This window comes from Suncus etruscus, chromosome 8, assembly GCF_024139225.1.
Source record: "Suncus etruscus isolate mSunEtr1 chromosome 8, mSunEtr1.pri.cur, whole genome shotgun sequence".
Taxonomy (NCBI): domain Eukaryota; kingdom Metazoa; phylum Chordata; class Mammalia; order Eulipotyphla; family Soricidae; genus Suncus; species Suncus etruscus.
Window position 1 is genome coordinate 36,308,884 of NC_064855.1, and position 18,215 is coordinate 36,327,098.

The following is an 18,215-nucleotide window of genomic DNA, read 5'->3' on the forward strand; positions in this document are numbered from 1 at the left end:
ATTTCTATCCTCTTGATCTTATGGAGGTATGTTTTATGTGCCAGCATGTAGTCTATCCTGGAGAATGTCCCATGTACATTGGAGAAGAATGTGTATCCAGGTTTCTGGGGATGGAGTGTCCTATATATATCCACTAGGCCTCTTTCTTCCATTTCTCTCCTCAGGTCTAGTATATTCTTGTTGGGTTTCAGTCTGGTTGACCTGTCCAGTGTTGACAAAGCCGTGTTAAGGTCCCCCACAATTATTGTGTTGTTGTTGATATTATTTTTCAGATTTGTCAACAGTTGTATTAAATATTTTGCTGGCCCCTCATTCGGTGCATATATGTTTAGGAGAGTGAATTCTTCCTGCTCTACGTACCCCTTGATTAATATAAAATGTCCGTCTTTGTCCCTTACAACCTTCCTGAGTATAAAGTTTGCATTATCTGATATTAGTATGGCCACTCCAGCTTTTTTATGGGTGTTGTTTGCTTGGATAACTTTTCTCCAGCCTTTTATTTTGAGTCTATGTTTGTTCTGACTATTCAGGTGCGTTTCTTGTAGGCAGCAGAAGGTTGGATTGAGTTTTTTGATCCATTTAGCCACTCTGTGTCTCTTAACTGGTGCATTTAGTCCATTGACGTTGAGAGAAAGAATTGTCCTGGGATTTAACGCCATCTTTATTTCAAAATTTGGTGTGTCTTTTGGGTAGTCTTGTCTTAGATTAGGTCTTTCAGTTTTTCTCTTAAGACTGGTTTTGTGTCTGTGAAGTTTCTGAGCTGTTTTTTTGTCTGTGAAACCATGTATTCTTCCATCAAACCGGAAAGTGAGTTTTGCTGGGTATAGTATTCTGGGTGAAGCATTCATTTCATTCAGTCTTGTCACAATATCCCACCACTGCTTTCTGGCATTGAGCGTTTCTGGTGACAGGTCTGCTGTAAATCTCAGGGAAGCTTGCTTGAACATGATTTCCCCTTTTGATCTTGCTGTTTTCAGAATTCTGTCTCTATCTGTGGGATTTGTCATTGTGACTAGGATGTGTCTTGGGGTGGTTTTTCTGGGGTCTCTTTTGGTTGGTACTCTTCGGGCATGCAGGATTTGATCACATATATTCTTTAGCTCTGGAAGTTTCTCTTTAATGTTGTTCTTGACCATTGATTCTTCCTGGAAATTTTCTTCCTGGGTCTCTGGGACTCCAATGATTCTTAAGTTGTTTCTGTTGATCTTATCATAGACTTCTATTTTCGTCTGTTCCCATTCTTTGACTAATTTTTCCATTGTCTGCTCATTTGCTTTAAGTTTTTTGTCCAATCTCTCTTGCTGTATGGAATTGTTATGTATCTCATCTTCCACAGCACCAAGTCTATTCTCAGCTTCTGATACCCTGTCCCAGAGCTTATCCATTTTGTCATTCACTTCGTTTACTGACTTTTTCAGTCCTGTTAGTTGACATGTTATTTCAGTTTGGAGTTTTGTCATTTCTGCCTTCATATTTTCTTGGTTCTTATTAGTGTTCTGTTCAACTCGATCCATGGTTTCTTGGAGTCTGTTGAGCACCTTCCATATTGCTAGTCTAAAGTCCTTATCTGAGAGGTTGATTAGTTGTTCAGTCATTATCTGGTCCTCAGAATTGTCATCTTCATTCTCTATGTCTGATGCTGGCCTGCGTTGTTTCCCCATTGTCACACTTGTATTGTGGGTTTTTCTACGTGTTGTAGTGGTATTCATTGTCTATATGATGTAGGCAGCACACTCCTCTGGCTATCCCTTTCTGGATGGGCTGACTTGCCTCTAAGGGAGGGGAGTCATCCGTGGATGAAGCCTCACACTGGGTCAAATCTTAGGCCCGAGCATGCAACAGAGAAGACAGTCCAGAGAGAAATGTTTGCTTCTGTGATATAGCGCCGTTCTTAGTGTGATTTTTCCTTCTTGTTGCAATGGAATTCTTTCCTTAGAAAGAGTGCACGGCCGCGTAGCGAAGCGGAGCGGCCGTGCTCCTCTGAGCCTCTTTTTGCCCCACTCACAAGAGTTTCACGCAAGAGGACAGTAGACAGACATAGACAGGTCACACTCACAGTCTTTCACAGCTGAGCCCCACTGGGCCAGTGTACTTTCGCGGATTTTCCCCGCCTGGTGTCACACACAGGGAGCCAGCTTTTGCAAAGGTTAAGGCATAGTATTTTTTACATTTCCATGTACATGCATATTAGCTTAAGTTAACCTCAAATTTTAAGTGGGTGCGTTTTAAGGATTAGAGTCAAAGGAGCACAGTAAAAACGGTGTTAGAGTGGCAATTGTTGTTTGCATAGGCCCACCAAAATATGAGAGGCATGGAAAGGAATAACCTTGGCCTAAATACAAAGAGATCCTACCCCTGAAGTTTCCTGGCATAAGACCAGCTCTAGGCCTCAGGAATGTTATCGTTCGATCCAAGACTTTGTCTGTAGCGCCAACACACTTTTCACACAGTCTCTGTTGTTGGTCTCATGTTTCTGTATTAAAGATTGAAGTCATGATGTGGAGTGCCTTCTCGTTTCACCTCACCATGAAAGGGCAATGCAGGAAGCCCTTTCCTGTAAGCAGGTTGTTGTTGTTAAGTCTTCTCAGTGTTAAGGGAAGTCTCTTTTGATCAGGACGATGTCTGAGCAGTGGTAGGGTCTTCCGTGGTAGAGGATTGCTTCCAGGTGATGTTATAGACAAACCTCACAATTAAGGGGCAATACAGCAAGCCCTGTCCAGTAAGCAGGTCTTTGTTCTTGTTGTCTTCTCAGTGTTAAGGGGTGTTTCTTTTGAGTAGATGTCAGAGCAGCTGTAGGGTCTTTCCTGGTACAGGAATGCCACCAGGTGATATTATATACAACCTTGGATGTTTTGTAAATGTCTTCTGTAGATCAAGGGGTGAATGGAGAATGCCCATTCTTCTGAGGCCTGTGCCAGGTCTTTATGTCAATGTTCAGGGTGTAAGGTCTCATTGCACTACAAGATTTTTATTAGATAAGAACTTATTGGTATGTATAGTATTTTTCCATGTTAGTGTGCCTACGCAAACAAGATATAAAGCCACGTGGTGCTATCAGATATATGGGGGCATAAGAACATTTCCAACAAGACCCATGACTTGGTTCAAACATAAGTATTAAACTGAGGGATTCTTTCACACCAAATTCCATATTGAGCAGTTCACAAAGAGAAGATAAAAAACATGGAGGTAGGGCATTTGCCTTGCATGCTGAAGGATGGTGGTTCAAATTCCAGCATCCCATATGGTCCTTTGAGCATGCCAGGAACGATTTTTGAGCGTAGAGCTAGGAGTAAACCCTGAGCGCTGCTGGGTGTGACACACACACACACAAAAATTTCAAACCAATCTCTCTGATAAGCATCAATGCCAAAATCCTTAATAAAACCAAATCCAACAACATATCAGATAAATCATACACCCAATCAAGTGGGATTCAAAGATTGGCCAGTATATGAAAATCAATTAACAATGCATTACAATAATACATTAATACATTATTATATTGGGGCTGGAGAGATAGCATGGAGGTAAGGCATTTGCCTTGCATGCAGAAGGATAGTGGTTCTAATCCCGGCATCCCATATGGTCCCCTAAGCCTGCCAGGAGCGATTTCTGAGCGTAGAGCCAGGAGTAACCCCTGAGCACTGCCAGATGTGAACCAAAAATACAGAAAAAATAAGTAAATAAAAAATAAACATTATATCATTACACAATGTATTATATAATGTACTAATAGCATATTAATACAGTAATGTATCAGTTAATGTATACATCAACTAACCATACACTAGAATTAAGTAATAAGTTAAGTACATATATAAGTACATAAAATGAATTAATGTATTGATTACATTAATATAGCAGTCCGTTAATACATTATACATTAATACAAAGGAAAATTAAGAATCATATGATCATATCAATCAATGCAGAGAAAGCTTTTGACAAGATCCAACACTGCCTCATGAGAAAAATCCTCAACAAAATAGGGGTGGAGGAGACTGGGCTAGTCTTTTTGGAAAACAATATGGATATTCCTCAAAAAACTAGAAGTTGAGCTTCCATATGATCTACCAATACCATTCTTTGGGATATACCCTAGGAGCCCAAAAACACAGAACAGAAAAGTCTTCTGCACTCCTATTACAATAAACAGAATGATCCAATAACTACAATAAACAGAATGACCCAAGTGCCCAAGAACAGATGAGTGGATAAAGAAATTGTTGTATATCTACACAATGGAATACTATGCAGCTATGAAGAAAATGAACTCATGGCATTATCTTATGAGGATTGATATGGAAAGTATTATGCTGAGTGAAATGAGTCAGAGGAAGAGGAATAGACATAGAATGATCTCAATTTGTAGGATATAAGGGGAAAAAAAAGATAGCATGGTAATAATATACTAAGATGATATAGATGAGAGCCAGGATGATCACCCCATAGTAGAAGCTTGCCACAAATTGTGAAGCAATGCATTTATGGTAGAGAAGAGACCACTTAGTGGACCACTTAGATAGTGATATCCTTCATTAACAATAGTGCAAATTACAGGATCTAAGGAAAAACAAGAAAGTTAAAGAGAGACAGAGAGTTAAGGGGGTGAGATACAAAGAGTAAGAGAGAGGGGCTGGAGAGATAGCATGGAGGTAAGGAGTTTGCCTTTCATGCAGATGGTCATTGGTTCGAATCCTGGCAACCCATATGGTCTCTCGAGTCTGCCAGGAGTGATTTCTGAGTGTGGAGCCAGGAGTAACCTCTGAGTGCTGCCGGGTGTGACCCCAAAAAAACAAAGATCAAGAGAGAATGAGAGAGCAAGCAACCGAGGGGTGGGGTAGAGAGAGAGAGAAGAGAGAGCCAGAGAGAAGTAAAATGTCTATCCAAGAGGCAGGCTGCAGGGAAAGTGGGAGGAAAACTGGGGAGACTGGTGGTGGGAAATGTTCATGGGTGAAGGGTAGTGCACCTTGTAAGACTGAAACTCAAGCATGAATAACTTGGTAACCAAGATGTTTAAATAAAAGAGAAAAAATAAATAGCAGGGAGAGGAATTTTGTGTAGAATATGATAAATGATCCTGCCTGCAAAGAATAGACACTTTTTAGTAAAGTGAGATGAGTACAAGTAAACAAGGAGTTATGATACTGCATACTAAGATGGACAGTACAGCATGATATAGCAGGGCTCCACATACACTTGAGGAGTTAATTTACAGGAAAAGTGAAGCAATAAAGGTAGAGCGGAAGTTAAAGACCTATTATTAAGATCTGGTCTAAAAAGTTGTAAAATGTGAAAAATAACTACCAAAAGAAAAATAGTAGATAATAATTATGTGTTAGCATTCATTTAAGCACTTTACAAATAGACTGACATTATTATCATTAACACATACTATCAATTAATCAGCCCTCAAAACTTCTCATACATACATATAGTACATATATATGTAGTATTATCCTTGTTTTACCAAGGTGAGCTGAAGTAAAGACAGCTAAAGGCAGGGATGAGTTAGAAACTAGATGATTTGGCACTAATGCATGATTTTTTTTTTTTTTGCCACACCTAGCAATACTCAGGTATTACCTTTGGCCTTATCCTCTGTACTACTTACTGCTCTAGTTTCACTAACGAGTGAGTTCTTAACTTCTGAACTATACTATTTTTTTTTTTTTTACTATACTAGTTCTTGAAAATACTATTAGTTGGGGTCAAAGTAATATTACAGCAGGCAGGGCATTTATTTACTTTTTGTGTGGCCAAGTCAGCTTCAATCCTAAGCACCTCATCTGTCTCCTGAGCCCCACCAAGTGTGATCCCAGAGTACAGAGCCAAAAGTAAAACCTGAGCACTGCCAGATTTGGTCCCAAAACTAAAAAAAAACAAAAGTTATAATTTTAGTTTATCTTTCATTTCCTATAAAGAGAACTAGTGACTTTTATATACACTATGTTGTCAATTTTTACCACTACGTGCAATTAGAGTCTTTTCAACTTAAAAATTAAGGTATCTCTAAATTTACAACATATTATCAAAAGTGTGCAAAAATGTATTTTAAGAATACATGTGTGATTAATTATAAATACCGCCCATTAAAAAAAGCATTCAAAAATTTCAAAAGGCTGTTCAATATTACCAACAATTGTTGAATGCTTATAAAACATATGATCCAGCACATATAACCCAAATTCTACCTAAGCATATTTACCCCAAAATGTGCCCAGGTTCTGTATGTATGAATATATATATATATATAAATATGGCATTTTTATTTGTAAAAGCTTTAAAAACAATTTATCCAAATGTTCACATTTATGAGATCAGGTAAATGAATTTTGTTCTATAATACCATCAAGTACTAAAAATAAGAATGAATGATCTAAAACTATATGAAATCAACAGGGATGATTCTCACAAATATGGTAATGAAAGTATTTAGATACATATCATACATACTGTGTAACTCCATTTATGTGAATATAAAACCAAGCAAGGAGAGTGTTTCTCCAGCAGTGAGTAACTAGAAGAGCACATGAGAAGCATACAGAATGCTGGTATGTTTCATCTGCTGAACAAGATGCTGATGATTTTCTCAAACATGTTCTGCTCTTGAAAATTCATCAAGAGTGTATTTATTATATTTATCTTTGGGGTTTATGTTTTATTAAAAGATTCAATGGAACTTTTTATTTTTAAGCAATGAGCTGTAACTTTTGTTTTGTTTTGTTTTGTTTTTGGGCAACACCCAGTGATGCTTAGGTGTGACTCTTGGCTCTGTGCTCAGAAATTGCTCCTGTCTCGGGGGACCATATGGGAAGCTGGGGATTGAACCCAGGTCTGTCCTGGGTCAGCTTGTCAGCTGGGGTTGGAGATCTGGTGTGTGGGTGATTTTTACAATGATGCTTAAATAAAAATATTATTTAAAAAACACATTTTGCAATGATAAATAAAAGAAATTTTCACTACAATAATGTGTTTTAAAAAAAATATTGCATGCAGAAGCTGAAGCAATAATAGCACTGTGGCAGGACATTTGCCTTGTATGCGGCCAAATCCAAATAGACCCAGTTCGATTCCTGGCATCTTATATGGTCCCCCGAGCTTGCCAGGAGTGATTTCTGAGCACCGAGCCAGGAGTAACCTTAAGCGTGTGACCCAAAACAACAACAACAAAAAGAAAATATTGCTTGCAAAAAAAAGAGTACAGCTAAAATTAAGTTACAACGTAAAAACAACTACCAAATAGTTTTCTTTATATATAGAATATAAATGAAAGAAACTGGAAAAAAATAACCGTGATTTCTAGTCTGTGAAACTATGGAGGTTAGCAGAGGGAAAGAGGAAGGTTTGGGTTGAAAGGAGAGAGTAACTAAGCAATTTCATGAATGAAAGCAGACTAAAGCATTATGTAATAAAGTTTCCAACAAAGGTAACAGAGAAAGTAATTCCATAATCAGTTACACTTGTTAATTTACCAATGCTAAATTTACCTCTTTGGAGGGGGAAGCGGGAGACGTGAAAATTGTCATCCAATAGGACCATACAAACATAACAAAGAACAGATGGAAAGCCAAAAGGTAAACAACGGCCTTTCCTGGTAAATAGAAACAAATAACAGTTCATTGAATCTAGGTGAAAACCAAAGCATTACATTAAAACACAATTACGATTAGTTAGGGTAGGAGGCTTATACAATTTAAATATTAAAGTCTAATGAAAACATCACATATATAAACTGCATGATTTGACATTATAAAATTAAGAAATATTCTTAATTGTACTCTAAACATACACATTTACTTTCCTGTATAATTCTTGTAGCCATTTCTTGGCTAAAGTAATCTCAAAAAAAATTTTTTTAAAAAAGCCTGGAGAGATAGTGATAAAGTGTTTGCTTTACATGGACTCAAGCCCAGGTCACCAGTTTCTGCTCTTTGTATCACATGGTCTCCGGTTGTGTGTACACACACACACACACACACACACACACACACACACACACACACACGCACACGTGCGTGCGTGCGCAAAATATCCTATTCCTGCATTTAACATTTATCGGCTGATACCACAGACTGTCAGAAGGGGTAGAAGTATTTTGGGGATGAGTGTGGTGTAACATTATATCCCTAAAATATTTACATTCTTGTAAATCATTGTTACCTCAACAGGAAAAATATAAGCAAAGGTGAGGGAGAGAATTCAAAGGGTGGTACATTTGGGAGTCTTTTTTGTTTGTCTGTTTTTGGGCCACATGCGGTGATGCTCAGGGGTTACTCCTGACTATGCACTCAGAAATAGCTCCTGGCTTGGGGGACCATATGGGATGGCAGGGACTGAACTGAGGGCTGCCCTGGGTCAGCCGTGTGCAAGGCAAACTCCCTATCGCTGTGCTATCTCTCCGGCCCCTGGGAATCTAATTTTCTTTCTTTCTTTTTTTTTTTGGGGGGGGGGAGTCTAATTTTAATCCTTGATACCAGACAGTACCCTGTGCACTTCAGAAAGTGACCCCAAGGACTACTGGGCATAGTACACACACGCACGCACGCACACACGCACAGTAGTCCAAGATGAGATTTGATTTTATTAAGTTGCTAAATATTTAACTGTCTCCTACGTGAATTTATATAATTCCAATATCTTCAACTCTAAATATTTACATTAGTGATATAACCTAACTTTTTATTGTGTTCCGTATTTTTGTTACTGAGAAGCAGGCCTGGTCTTCACAAGAAACGAAATCTTGTTTAAACTCCGTGAGTTTAGAATGCAGCACCACTGATCCACTGAAGGAAACAAGTAGACTCCCAAAACATTTAAAATTCTGGGGTCAGGAGAAGGCACAGAGCTGAAGCATGTGCATCACCTGGTTCTGAGCACTGCCAGGAGGAGGCGACATCTTCCCCCTCTGAAAACAATTTAAAATTCTATTTATTTTCCTCCATCAGGAATCAAGACCAGGGCCTGACACATTGAACTACATTCCCAGCTCAAAATTCTGCTCATTTTAAGTGTTCAGATAAAAAATTACTTCTCACACAAGTGCTCTCCATTTTTTCAGAATTCATTACCTCTCCAGACCATAATCAGCAAGTAATTCAAGTACTTATTTCCTTGAAGTAAGGTGCTTATATGAGTTAGCAATTATTAAACACTTAGATTAATAGCACATATTAAATATTTCTTACTTTTATCTAGGCATCTTAAACTTCTCTCAAAATTTTGGGGGTTCTGTATGTCTATTCTATACTTTTACAGAATTCCTAAATTTAAATATTGATACAGTTCCACTGATATGCAGTAAAATGAAAAAAACATTAAGAACTACATATAATTGTTTTGTTTTGTTTTGTTTAAGGGAGAGCGTGTCCACACCCTACATTGTTCAAGAGCTCTATGCTCAGGGATTACTACTAGCAGTGCTCAGAGACCAAGATGTGCTGGGGAACAAAGCTGGGTCCACTGTGTACGAGGCAAGTTTCCTATCTGTTGTCCCATCACTCTGGCTCTATAAAAGGTAGTTTTAATACTAACATCTTGTATTGAGTTTAAGGTATTGTGTTTCCTTAGGTTCTATTTCCTTATATTTTCAATTTTTTAAATGTTTTAAAAATGAAGTAACAAAAATTTGACAATCAAGAAAAAAGAAAAAAGAAAAAATGTTATCAGAGCCAGAGATACAGAAATAAGAAACAGCCAATTCTTAATCCCTGAAATGCATATGGGTCCTTGAGTCTTTCCTGAGCACAAAATAAGCCCTGAGCACAACTTAGCATGATCAGAAACTAAACAAACAACAAACAAAATCAAGAAAAACTAACCCTGAGTTCTTAGAAATCTTTTATTACATAGCTAATCAGGTATCTCAGATTTTAGGCCCCAAAGTCTCTACCAAAGTAGACTCAATCCATTCTTCTCACTGCCAGTGCAATAGTTTCTTACATCATTTGCATTATTGTGATAAGACTTTTTGTAGCAATCCATCTCAACAACTAGTATTTAAATGTGTTGTTTATACTTTCTTCCCCTCCTTTGATATAAAATTCCCTGAAAATAACTCCACTTATATTATAAAATTCTGGGACGTCCTAACAATCATTTTACTCAATCTACTCAAAACACCACTTCTGCTAACTGAAAGTTTCCTGGAAGAGTATACCTTATCTTATGTGTATACCTTAACTTATATCCCTTTTTTTTTTTTTTTTTTTTTTTTTTTTTTTTGGTTTTTGGGCCACACCCTGTGACGCTCAGGGGTTACTCCTGGCTATGCGCTCAGAAGTTGCTCCTGGCTTCTTGGGGGACCATATGGGACACCGGGGGATCGAACCGCGGTCCGTCCTAGGCTAGCGCAGGCAAGGCAGGCACCTTACCTCCAGCGCCACCGCCCGGCCCCATATCCCTTTTTCTAATTCTCACAATCTTTCTGTAATACGTACTTTCATTTAACAAGTGCTAAAGTGGAATCCTAGAGAATTTACTATCTTACACAGTGTTGCTTAGATACTAAATAATTAAATCAGAATTCAAACCCCATTATCTGCTTGATAAAAATACAAGTTATTTCCTTTTTAATTTGTCACACCACAATTTGTATTTTCCTTTCATTTTAACTACCATTTGTTTTTTTTTTGTTGTTGTTGTTAAATACCATTTTTTTAGTGGTCATATAAATCCTTATGGCAACATAGAATCCTAACTATGGCTTCCTATAATTTACTTTTACTTCACTTCCATTAACATAGTTAGCCTCATTGAAAATTCTGACTTCTGAAAAATCCACATCATCAATCATCTCAAACTTTCAGGTTGCCTACCCATAAACAGCAGTTGCAAACCCTGCTGCCTACTTAGTGGACTCAAAACTGTTTCTTTAGTAGAGTCTTACAAAAGAGAAACTAATTTGTAATGCAAATGAATATATACTGAAATTAAAAAACAGACCTAAGACTTCCATTTAAACTTAAAAACATTTCTTTCTGAAGTGAAATAAAATGTATAAAAACTGCAATTGAGATGCCATAAGCAGTCTTATAAATTGAGACTAAAAGTATCTTACCGTATTCTCCATTTTTATAAAGAGTAACTAGAATAAAAGAGAAAAAATAATTAAAAATACATTAAGTATTTTGTACATAAATTTTATTTAAAGTTAACAACTCACAATTTTCAGAAAAATAAAAAATAAATATGAAACCCCAGAGTTAGGCTTAAAAAACCCTGAAAATTTAAATTCTTTAAAATAATATAATTGCACTTATACTTTTTTCCAGATCTTTGTAAATTTTAAGTATAACAATATGGTTGCAGTTATGTAGTTAGCTCCTCAATGCTCCCTGCAGAATACACAGAATTCAAAATAAATAGAAGAGTCACAGAATATTTACTTACTGATTCCTTTATGAAAGAATTGTTCCTAACTGATGTTCCTTACTAATTCCTTTTATGAAAGCTATAATATTAAAAATTATTTTTTGTAGAAAAAAGCTAAGAAAATTATCTATTATTTTTAGTGCTTTTTCATGCAAGCCTCAAGCCTTGGGGATTGCTATTTACTTTTCTCTAAACAACGCATTTGTCCCTATCATCTACTGATTTTACTTCCGAAGTCTCCGAATCAGTTACTATCACATCTTTTCAGTATGTTTCCTTATCCTATTTGAGGTCCTACTCAAATCCAATCTGGTAAAGTATCTACCTTCTATAAGTTTAACACACCACAACTTCAAGATAATTTGATGAATGTTCAATACACAGGATAAAGTCTAAAATATTTTAAACATTATAGGCTCTCCATGATTTATCATCCATCCATATATCTAGTTCCATTTGTCACTTGCCAATGCCTATGGTTTAAGGATTCTGATTAAACATGTTTGTTTTTTTTTTTTTTGGCCACACCCAGCGGCACTCAGGGGTTACTCCTAGCTCTGTGCTCAGAAATTGCTCCTGGCAGGCTTAGGGGACCATATGGGATACCGGGATCAAATTTGGGTATGTCCCTGGATAGCCGTGTGCAAGGCAAATGCCCCACTGCTGTGCTATCCCTCCAGCCCCAAACATCAGCTTCTTAATTGCATCAAACAGTCTCAAATTTGCTGTATGCCCTTCTTAGCTTATGATGCTCAATTTAAATACTTCTTTTATTTAAAAAAATATTTTAAAATTCCACTTATATGGAAATTTAAAAAATTTTAAATCCACAAACGAACGCCAGAGTCCCTCTGAAAACAAAGTAGAACTGAACTGAGCAGACCCAAGATGGGGAAGGGAGTCACTGAGATCATACCAACTACCCAAAATAAAACTAGTCTCTCTCTCTCTCTCTCTCTCTCTCTCTCTCTCTCTCTCTCTCTCTCTCTCTCTCTCTCTCTCTCTCCCTCCCTCTCTCTCTCTCTCTCTCTCTCTCTCTCTCTCTCCCCCTCCCTTCCTCCCTCCCTCCCTCCCTCCCTCCCTCCTTTCTCTCTCTCTCTTTCACACACACACACACAGAATTAGGCTGATAAGGCAGCAGGTACATGCCTTACATGTAGCTGACTGGGGTTTGACCCCCAGTACCACATGAGTGCAGAGCCAGGAATAAACCCTTAGCATTGCTGTATGGCTCCACAACAAAAAAACAAAACAAAACAAAACACCTGAATTAGGGGCCGGAGGAATGCATGGAGGTAAGGCATTTGCCTTGCATGCAGAAAGACAGTGGTTCGAATCCCGGCATCCCTTATGGTCCCCCCAAGCCTGCCAGGAGCGATTTCTGAACATAGAGCCAGGAGTAAACCCTGAGAGATGCTGAGTGTGACCCCAAAACCAAAACAAACAAACAAACAAAATAAAAAACAACTGAATTAAACCCAGAACTATGCATAGGGCTCTGCAGACGAAATATCCAGCAATCATCTCTGAGATTCTTTACAGAGAAACGGGAAGCAGCAGAACAAAGGAGGAGTAAGGTCCATGAAGGGGAGGAGGCGGACAAAGGCAGCTGAGGTACAATATCCTGGCCTGTAAAAGGAAGTGGGGATCTGAGAATGTGTGCCCCTTGAAAATTTTCCCCTCACAAGAGCTAATTGGGGAAAAGACCTCTGTTTGAACCAATAATTTCAGGTGGCACACATCTGACCTGGCCAGGAAAGCAACAGCAGACAACTCACGTCCCAGGGGAAAACAGTCTCCTCATTCTCTCTCCATTACAACTGAGTGCCACCATTCATCCAGCAGTCAGAAGATTTCTTTCCAAAAACTCTAGAAAACAGGTTCTGTCATGTGTGCTTCTGGCCAAACTTTGGGGACAGTGACAACAAAGTCACACTGAGACAGCCAACTGTGAATAGTGGGAAGCAACACTAGTCCATGTTTGAGAATACATACATACAGCATTATGAGTGACAAAAACTCAACACCAGTATCTGTAAAACTGACAGGCATGAACCCTAGACTGACTAACAAGCCTACATAATACCCAACACTCACCTCTGGCATTAATAGGGAAAAAGCAGAGGAACTCACCCACAATAATAGACAAAGATGGGGCCGGAGCGGAGGCGGCAGAGTGTAAGGCATCTGCCTTGCCTGCGTTAGCTTAGGACAGACTGAGATTCGATCCACCCCGGTGTCCCATGTGGTCCCCCAAGCCAGGAGCGATTTCTGAACACAGAGCCAGGAGTAACCCCTGAGTGTCACTGGGTGTGGCCCAAAAACAAAAACAAAAACAAAAATAGACAAATACAAAAAAGTTGGAGAAGGTCCCCAAGTAACCAAGAGTTCCTTATAACTTCTGATGAAAACTTCAAAGTGACAACAGTAAGAATGGTCATTGATTTTAGGAAAGCCCTAGAAGAGAGCTCCAACAAGGAGAGAGAAAATCTCAGAAAACTTCCATCAGAAATCAATAAAATGAAAAACAAAAAAACCACATCAGATGGGCTCAGTTGCAGAATGATAGAAATTTAGCAATGAGTCAACGTCTGTAGGATAAAACTCACTAAACCATCAACAAAAAGGAAAAGAGTGAAGAGAAATAAAGAAGACATGAGATTTATACAACAGGCCCAAGAGAAGGAACATAGGCCAAAAGGGTAGTAATACTGTGTGCCTAAAACATTAATGTTGGTCTAGAGAGATAGTAAAAGTGGTTAAGGTGCTTGCCTTGTACATGGCCATCAGAGCCTGATTTGGTCCTCAGCACCACATATGGATGGCCCCCTGATTACCAACATAAGTCATCTTGAGAACAGAGCCAGGAGTAAGCCCTGAGCAATGCTGCATGTGGTCCCCTAAACAAAAAGAAATGTGGTTCTATATATTTAGTGTCTATTCAGACGAAAATCTTTTGGTGCAAGTGTATGTAGACAGTTCCTTACTAAACTACAGTGTCTATTTCTATCCCTGATCAAGTCTAATTTAAGGAGAAAACACCAAGGAAGTACTCCCTTTTAAGCGAAGGACAAGCTAATTGATTCTGAGAGGCACAGGATTTCTTTTCTTTTCTTTCTTTTTTTTTTTTTTTATGGGGACCCATGTCTATGAGACGTGAGATAAATTTTACTTTTCAGCTGGTGACATTTTAAGCACAACTCTAGTATGCAAGGTAACTTCAGGGAAAACAAAGGGCAGAAAGATTGTTAGGAGGGACAACACAATGGTAGAATCTACATATCAAATAATTACCTGATGTAGGTGAAAAGAGCCCATGAGCTGGAGATGTGTTTGGGTTAGCAAAACACAGGTTTTTCAAGAAACAGGTTCTGGAAGAAAAGTTTTTGTAGTGGCCAGAAAATGGATTTTTGGGGGGACAGAAAATATTGTTTACCAGCATGGGGCTAGACCCAGAATAACAAGTTGCTGGTGCCAGGCTATACTCGATCTAAGAGTTACAAATAAACTAGCCAGTGGGGAGCTTTTGGCGGGCTTTCTTTTCAACTCATCTTAGGACAGTCATGTAGAATATGAAGGAAATTAAGAAAATTATAGTATATACCCTCTCACCTTATATTTTTATGAAAGTCCTCACACTTATAATGATTTATGATCTGTAGTACCATCTACATTTTCTATTTGGAAATAGGAGGTATAACTGGTCCATCATCAACAGAAATGGTAGAACGTAGAACAAGTTCATTATTTTTATTTTTTGGTTTTGGGGCCACATCTGGCAGGGCTCAGGGATCACTCCTGGCTATGTGCTCAGAAATTATTTCTGGCTTGGGGGACCATATGGGATGCTGGGGATCGAACCTAGGTCCATCCTGGGTTAGCCACGTGCAAGGCACACACCCTATGGCTGTGCTATTGGTCCGGCCCCCAAATCACTGGTTTTTAAAAAAATGAGGTAACATTGATTATAAAGATGTACATATTTATATGTTTCAGAGGCAGGATGAGACTATACTACACTCATCACCAAAATACTAGTATCCATTCCTCCACTACAGTGCACTAGTTCTGACCTCGCCACAGCCCCATTGGTAATTAACAGTTCTGTGATCAGAATCTAAGGATTTTTTTCACTAAACGTTGTTCCCTTACTTTATAGATGACATATGAGTAAAATCAACCAGTTTTAATCTTTCTCCTCCTGACTTATTTCACTTAGCAATGACTTAGCTTCCATCCAAGGTCAAGATGTCACCTTTCCTAGTAACAGAATAGTATTTCAGTGTTTACATGTTCCATTAATATTCTAGTAGTATTCTATTTCATCAGCTTTAGGCTTCAAAATTCCTTTTTTTGGAGTTACTCCTGGCTATGTGCTCAGAAATCACTCCTGGCTTGGGGGAACATATGGGGCGCCGGGATTCAAACCACCTTTCATCCTGATCAGCTGCATGCAAGGCAAACGCCCTACCGCTATGCTATCGCTCCGGTCCCTTCAAAATTCCTTTAAAAAAAAAAAAAGTTTTAGGAGTTTGGTTATAATGTGTCTCAGAATGAGTTTCTTTAGGCTTAAAGATTGTTTAATTTCTCAAACTTGTATGTTTTGTGTCTTATTAAACTGAGATTTTAAATGCTCTTGAACATTGATTATATTCTCTGAATTGCTTTATTCACAATAATTTATCTCAAGAAATATAAAAATGGTTCAAATCTTAAGCTTTGTGTTCATATTTTTTAGATTTCTCCTTTTAGTGAGGTCAGTGAAGCAATTACTTGCTATGGTTTTTTGATTTGGGGTCACACCCAGCAATGCTCTGGCTTACTTTTGGCTCTACACTCAGGAATCACTCTTGGCAGTGCTTTTGGGGCCACATGGGATGCTGGATATCAAAACTGGATTGGCTGCATAAAAGACAAGCACCCTACCTCTGTACTACTGCGCTGGCCCCACTATGATTTGATTTTTTTTACTACTGAGGTAACATTGTAGCTACAATAGAGTTTATATTTGGGCTTGTTGTATACAAACTAACTGCCCTTCTACCACCACCCTGAGTTCTCAAAACTAGTTATCATAATTCTGATCTACCTCTTACACCTCCATTCCATGGTAACTATAATTCTGTACTTAAGGTCCTTCAGGGGTATGTTGTCAATAGATACTGTTCATTCCTTTTGCTACATACACACACACACTAGAGATGACTGTTCACACGGCCAACCTGGGTTTGATCTCCAGCACCAGGAATGATTTCTAAGTGTAGAGCCTGAATAACCCCTGAGCCCTGCCAGGTAAGCCTCCAACCCCCTAAAAAACCCAACACACTGACATATCCCTTTGTGGCAAACTTTAATTGATTCCATGGAGTCAATGTAATAGATACTATAAAGAGTTTATATTAACATTTCTGCTAAGGTCTTCCCCGTGAAAACGAGCTGAATCTTTGAATAAACTCTTTGCTCTCTTTTTCTCTTCAGGTAGGGGTTACAGATAATTCTTCTGTTGTCTTTACTAGTAGAATAAAACAAATAATAAATATTTCTCTCTTTTTTCACTTAAATAATAAAATAATTTCCATTTCTATTTAGAAGTATGTTGATTTATCCTGAATCTTAGTTTCTCCCCCCACCCACACACCCCCTTTTTTTTTTAAAGCTGGGGCAGAGATACCAAGGAAGGCAAAGTCTGGAACCTTATCTCTGAGTCTCCAGGAACAATGATGCTCAGTCAACCTTCCGGCAGTTCAATGCAAGGTCTGGAGGATGTGATGCTCAGGACTTGTGGTGCTAGGGCTACCTGGGCTACACCTGCAGTGCTGTGGGCCATCAGGGACACACAGTTGGTGATGCTGGGAACCATGTGTTACCAGGAATTGAACCTGGGCTGACTGCATGTTGGCATGTGCCTTAACAACTGTAATACCTCTTCTCTGATTTATACATTTAGTCATAATCTTCAAGACTTTAGTTAGACCTTAAGGTTGCTTCCCTGAGATATTTAGTCTCAGATTGTTTGTTGATATATTTTGCTATCTGTGCACTGACTTGTCTACCATTTTTTGTTGTCATTATTTGCAGCTGTTCATTAAAATCTAGATTAGTGTCTTGTAATTAAATGCTTATCCTTTTTTTTTTTCCAGTAGGTGATGCTATGGGTGTTTCCAATTACTGCTGATTGCTATAGGCAAAGCAGTAAATCCGGGGGTGGTGGAAGAAAGGTCACTGTCATTGGGGAGAGCACATAGTTGGCTACTTGTTCTGGATATCCTGTGGGAGGCCTGGTCCATGAGTTCAGCCCTGGTGTTCTCCCTCCTTTGGGGACATGAATCAAAGACTTGCCTGTTTATTGGCTGTTCACTTCAAAAGGTCAATAAAAGACTGGGGAGATACATCAAAGGGCTATAGCAATTACTTTGCACAAGGGCCAAGGTTTTCTAAGGCACCACTGCAGAGCAGCTCCTAAGCCCTGAACTAGTAGTAGTAATGGCACGTTGCCTGGTAAAGGCCCAGAACAAACAAATGAAATAGGCATTCCAGATGGCTCCTAGAATTGCCAGGAGTAATTCCTGAATGCAGAACCAGAACCTCAGCAATGCAGGGTAGCCCAATCCTCCACCACTGAAAACCAATGTTAGGAGAAAAAGATGGAGGGAAATCTATCACTTAAAGGTCTTCACTTTGCCCCTCCCCCATCCTCGTGTGAATTTACTACATCTTTATCTTCTAACAAAAAAGTCTAAATATGCACATCACGCAGAACTCACAGCTGCAAAGGCACTGACTCCATCAAGGGCAACTCCTGCTGCAGTAATTGTTTGGTGCCAAAAATAAAGAGGCTG

The 18,215-nt window shown here is 38.7% G+C and overlaps 1 protein-coding gene across 6 annotated transcripts in view; it reads right to left on the reverse strand.

Moving 5' to 3' along the window:
* ZDHHC20 (zinc finger DHHC-type palmitoyltransferase 20) overlaps positions 1-18,215 on the reverse strand; it is a 74,975-nt gene that overhangs the window by 45,953 nt on the left and 10,807 nt on the right. For all 6 annotated transcript variants that reach the window (XM_049778275.1, XM_049778276.1, XM_049778277.1 and 3 more), the window contains exons 2-3: positions 11,063-11,089; positions 7,494-7,597 (exon numbers count right to left, since the gene is read on the reverse strand). In XM_049778275.1, the coding sequence (XP_049634232.1) occupies positions 7,494-7,597; positions 11,063-11,089 (131 nt within the window). The remainder of the gene's footprint in view (positions 1-7,493; positions 7,598-11,062; positions 11,090-18,215) is intronic.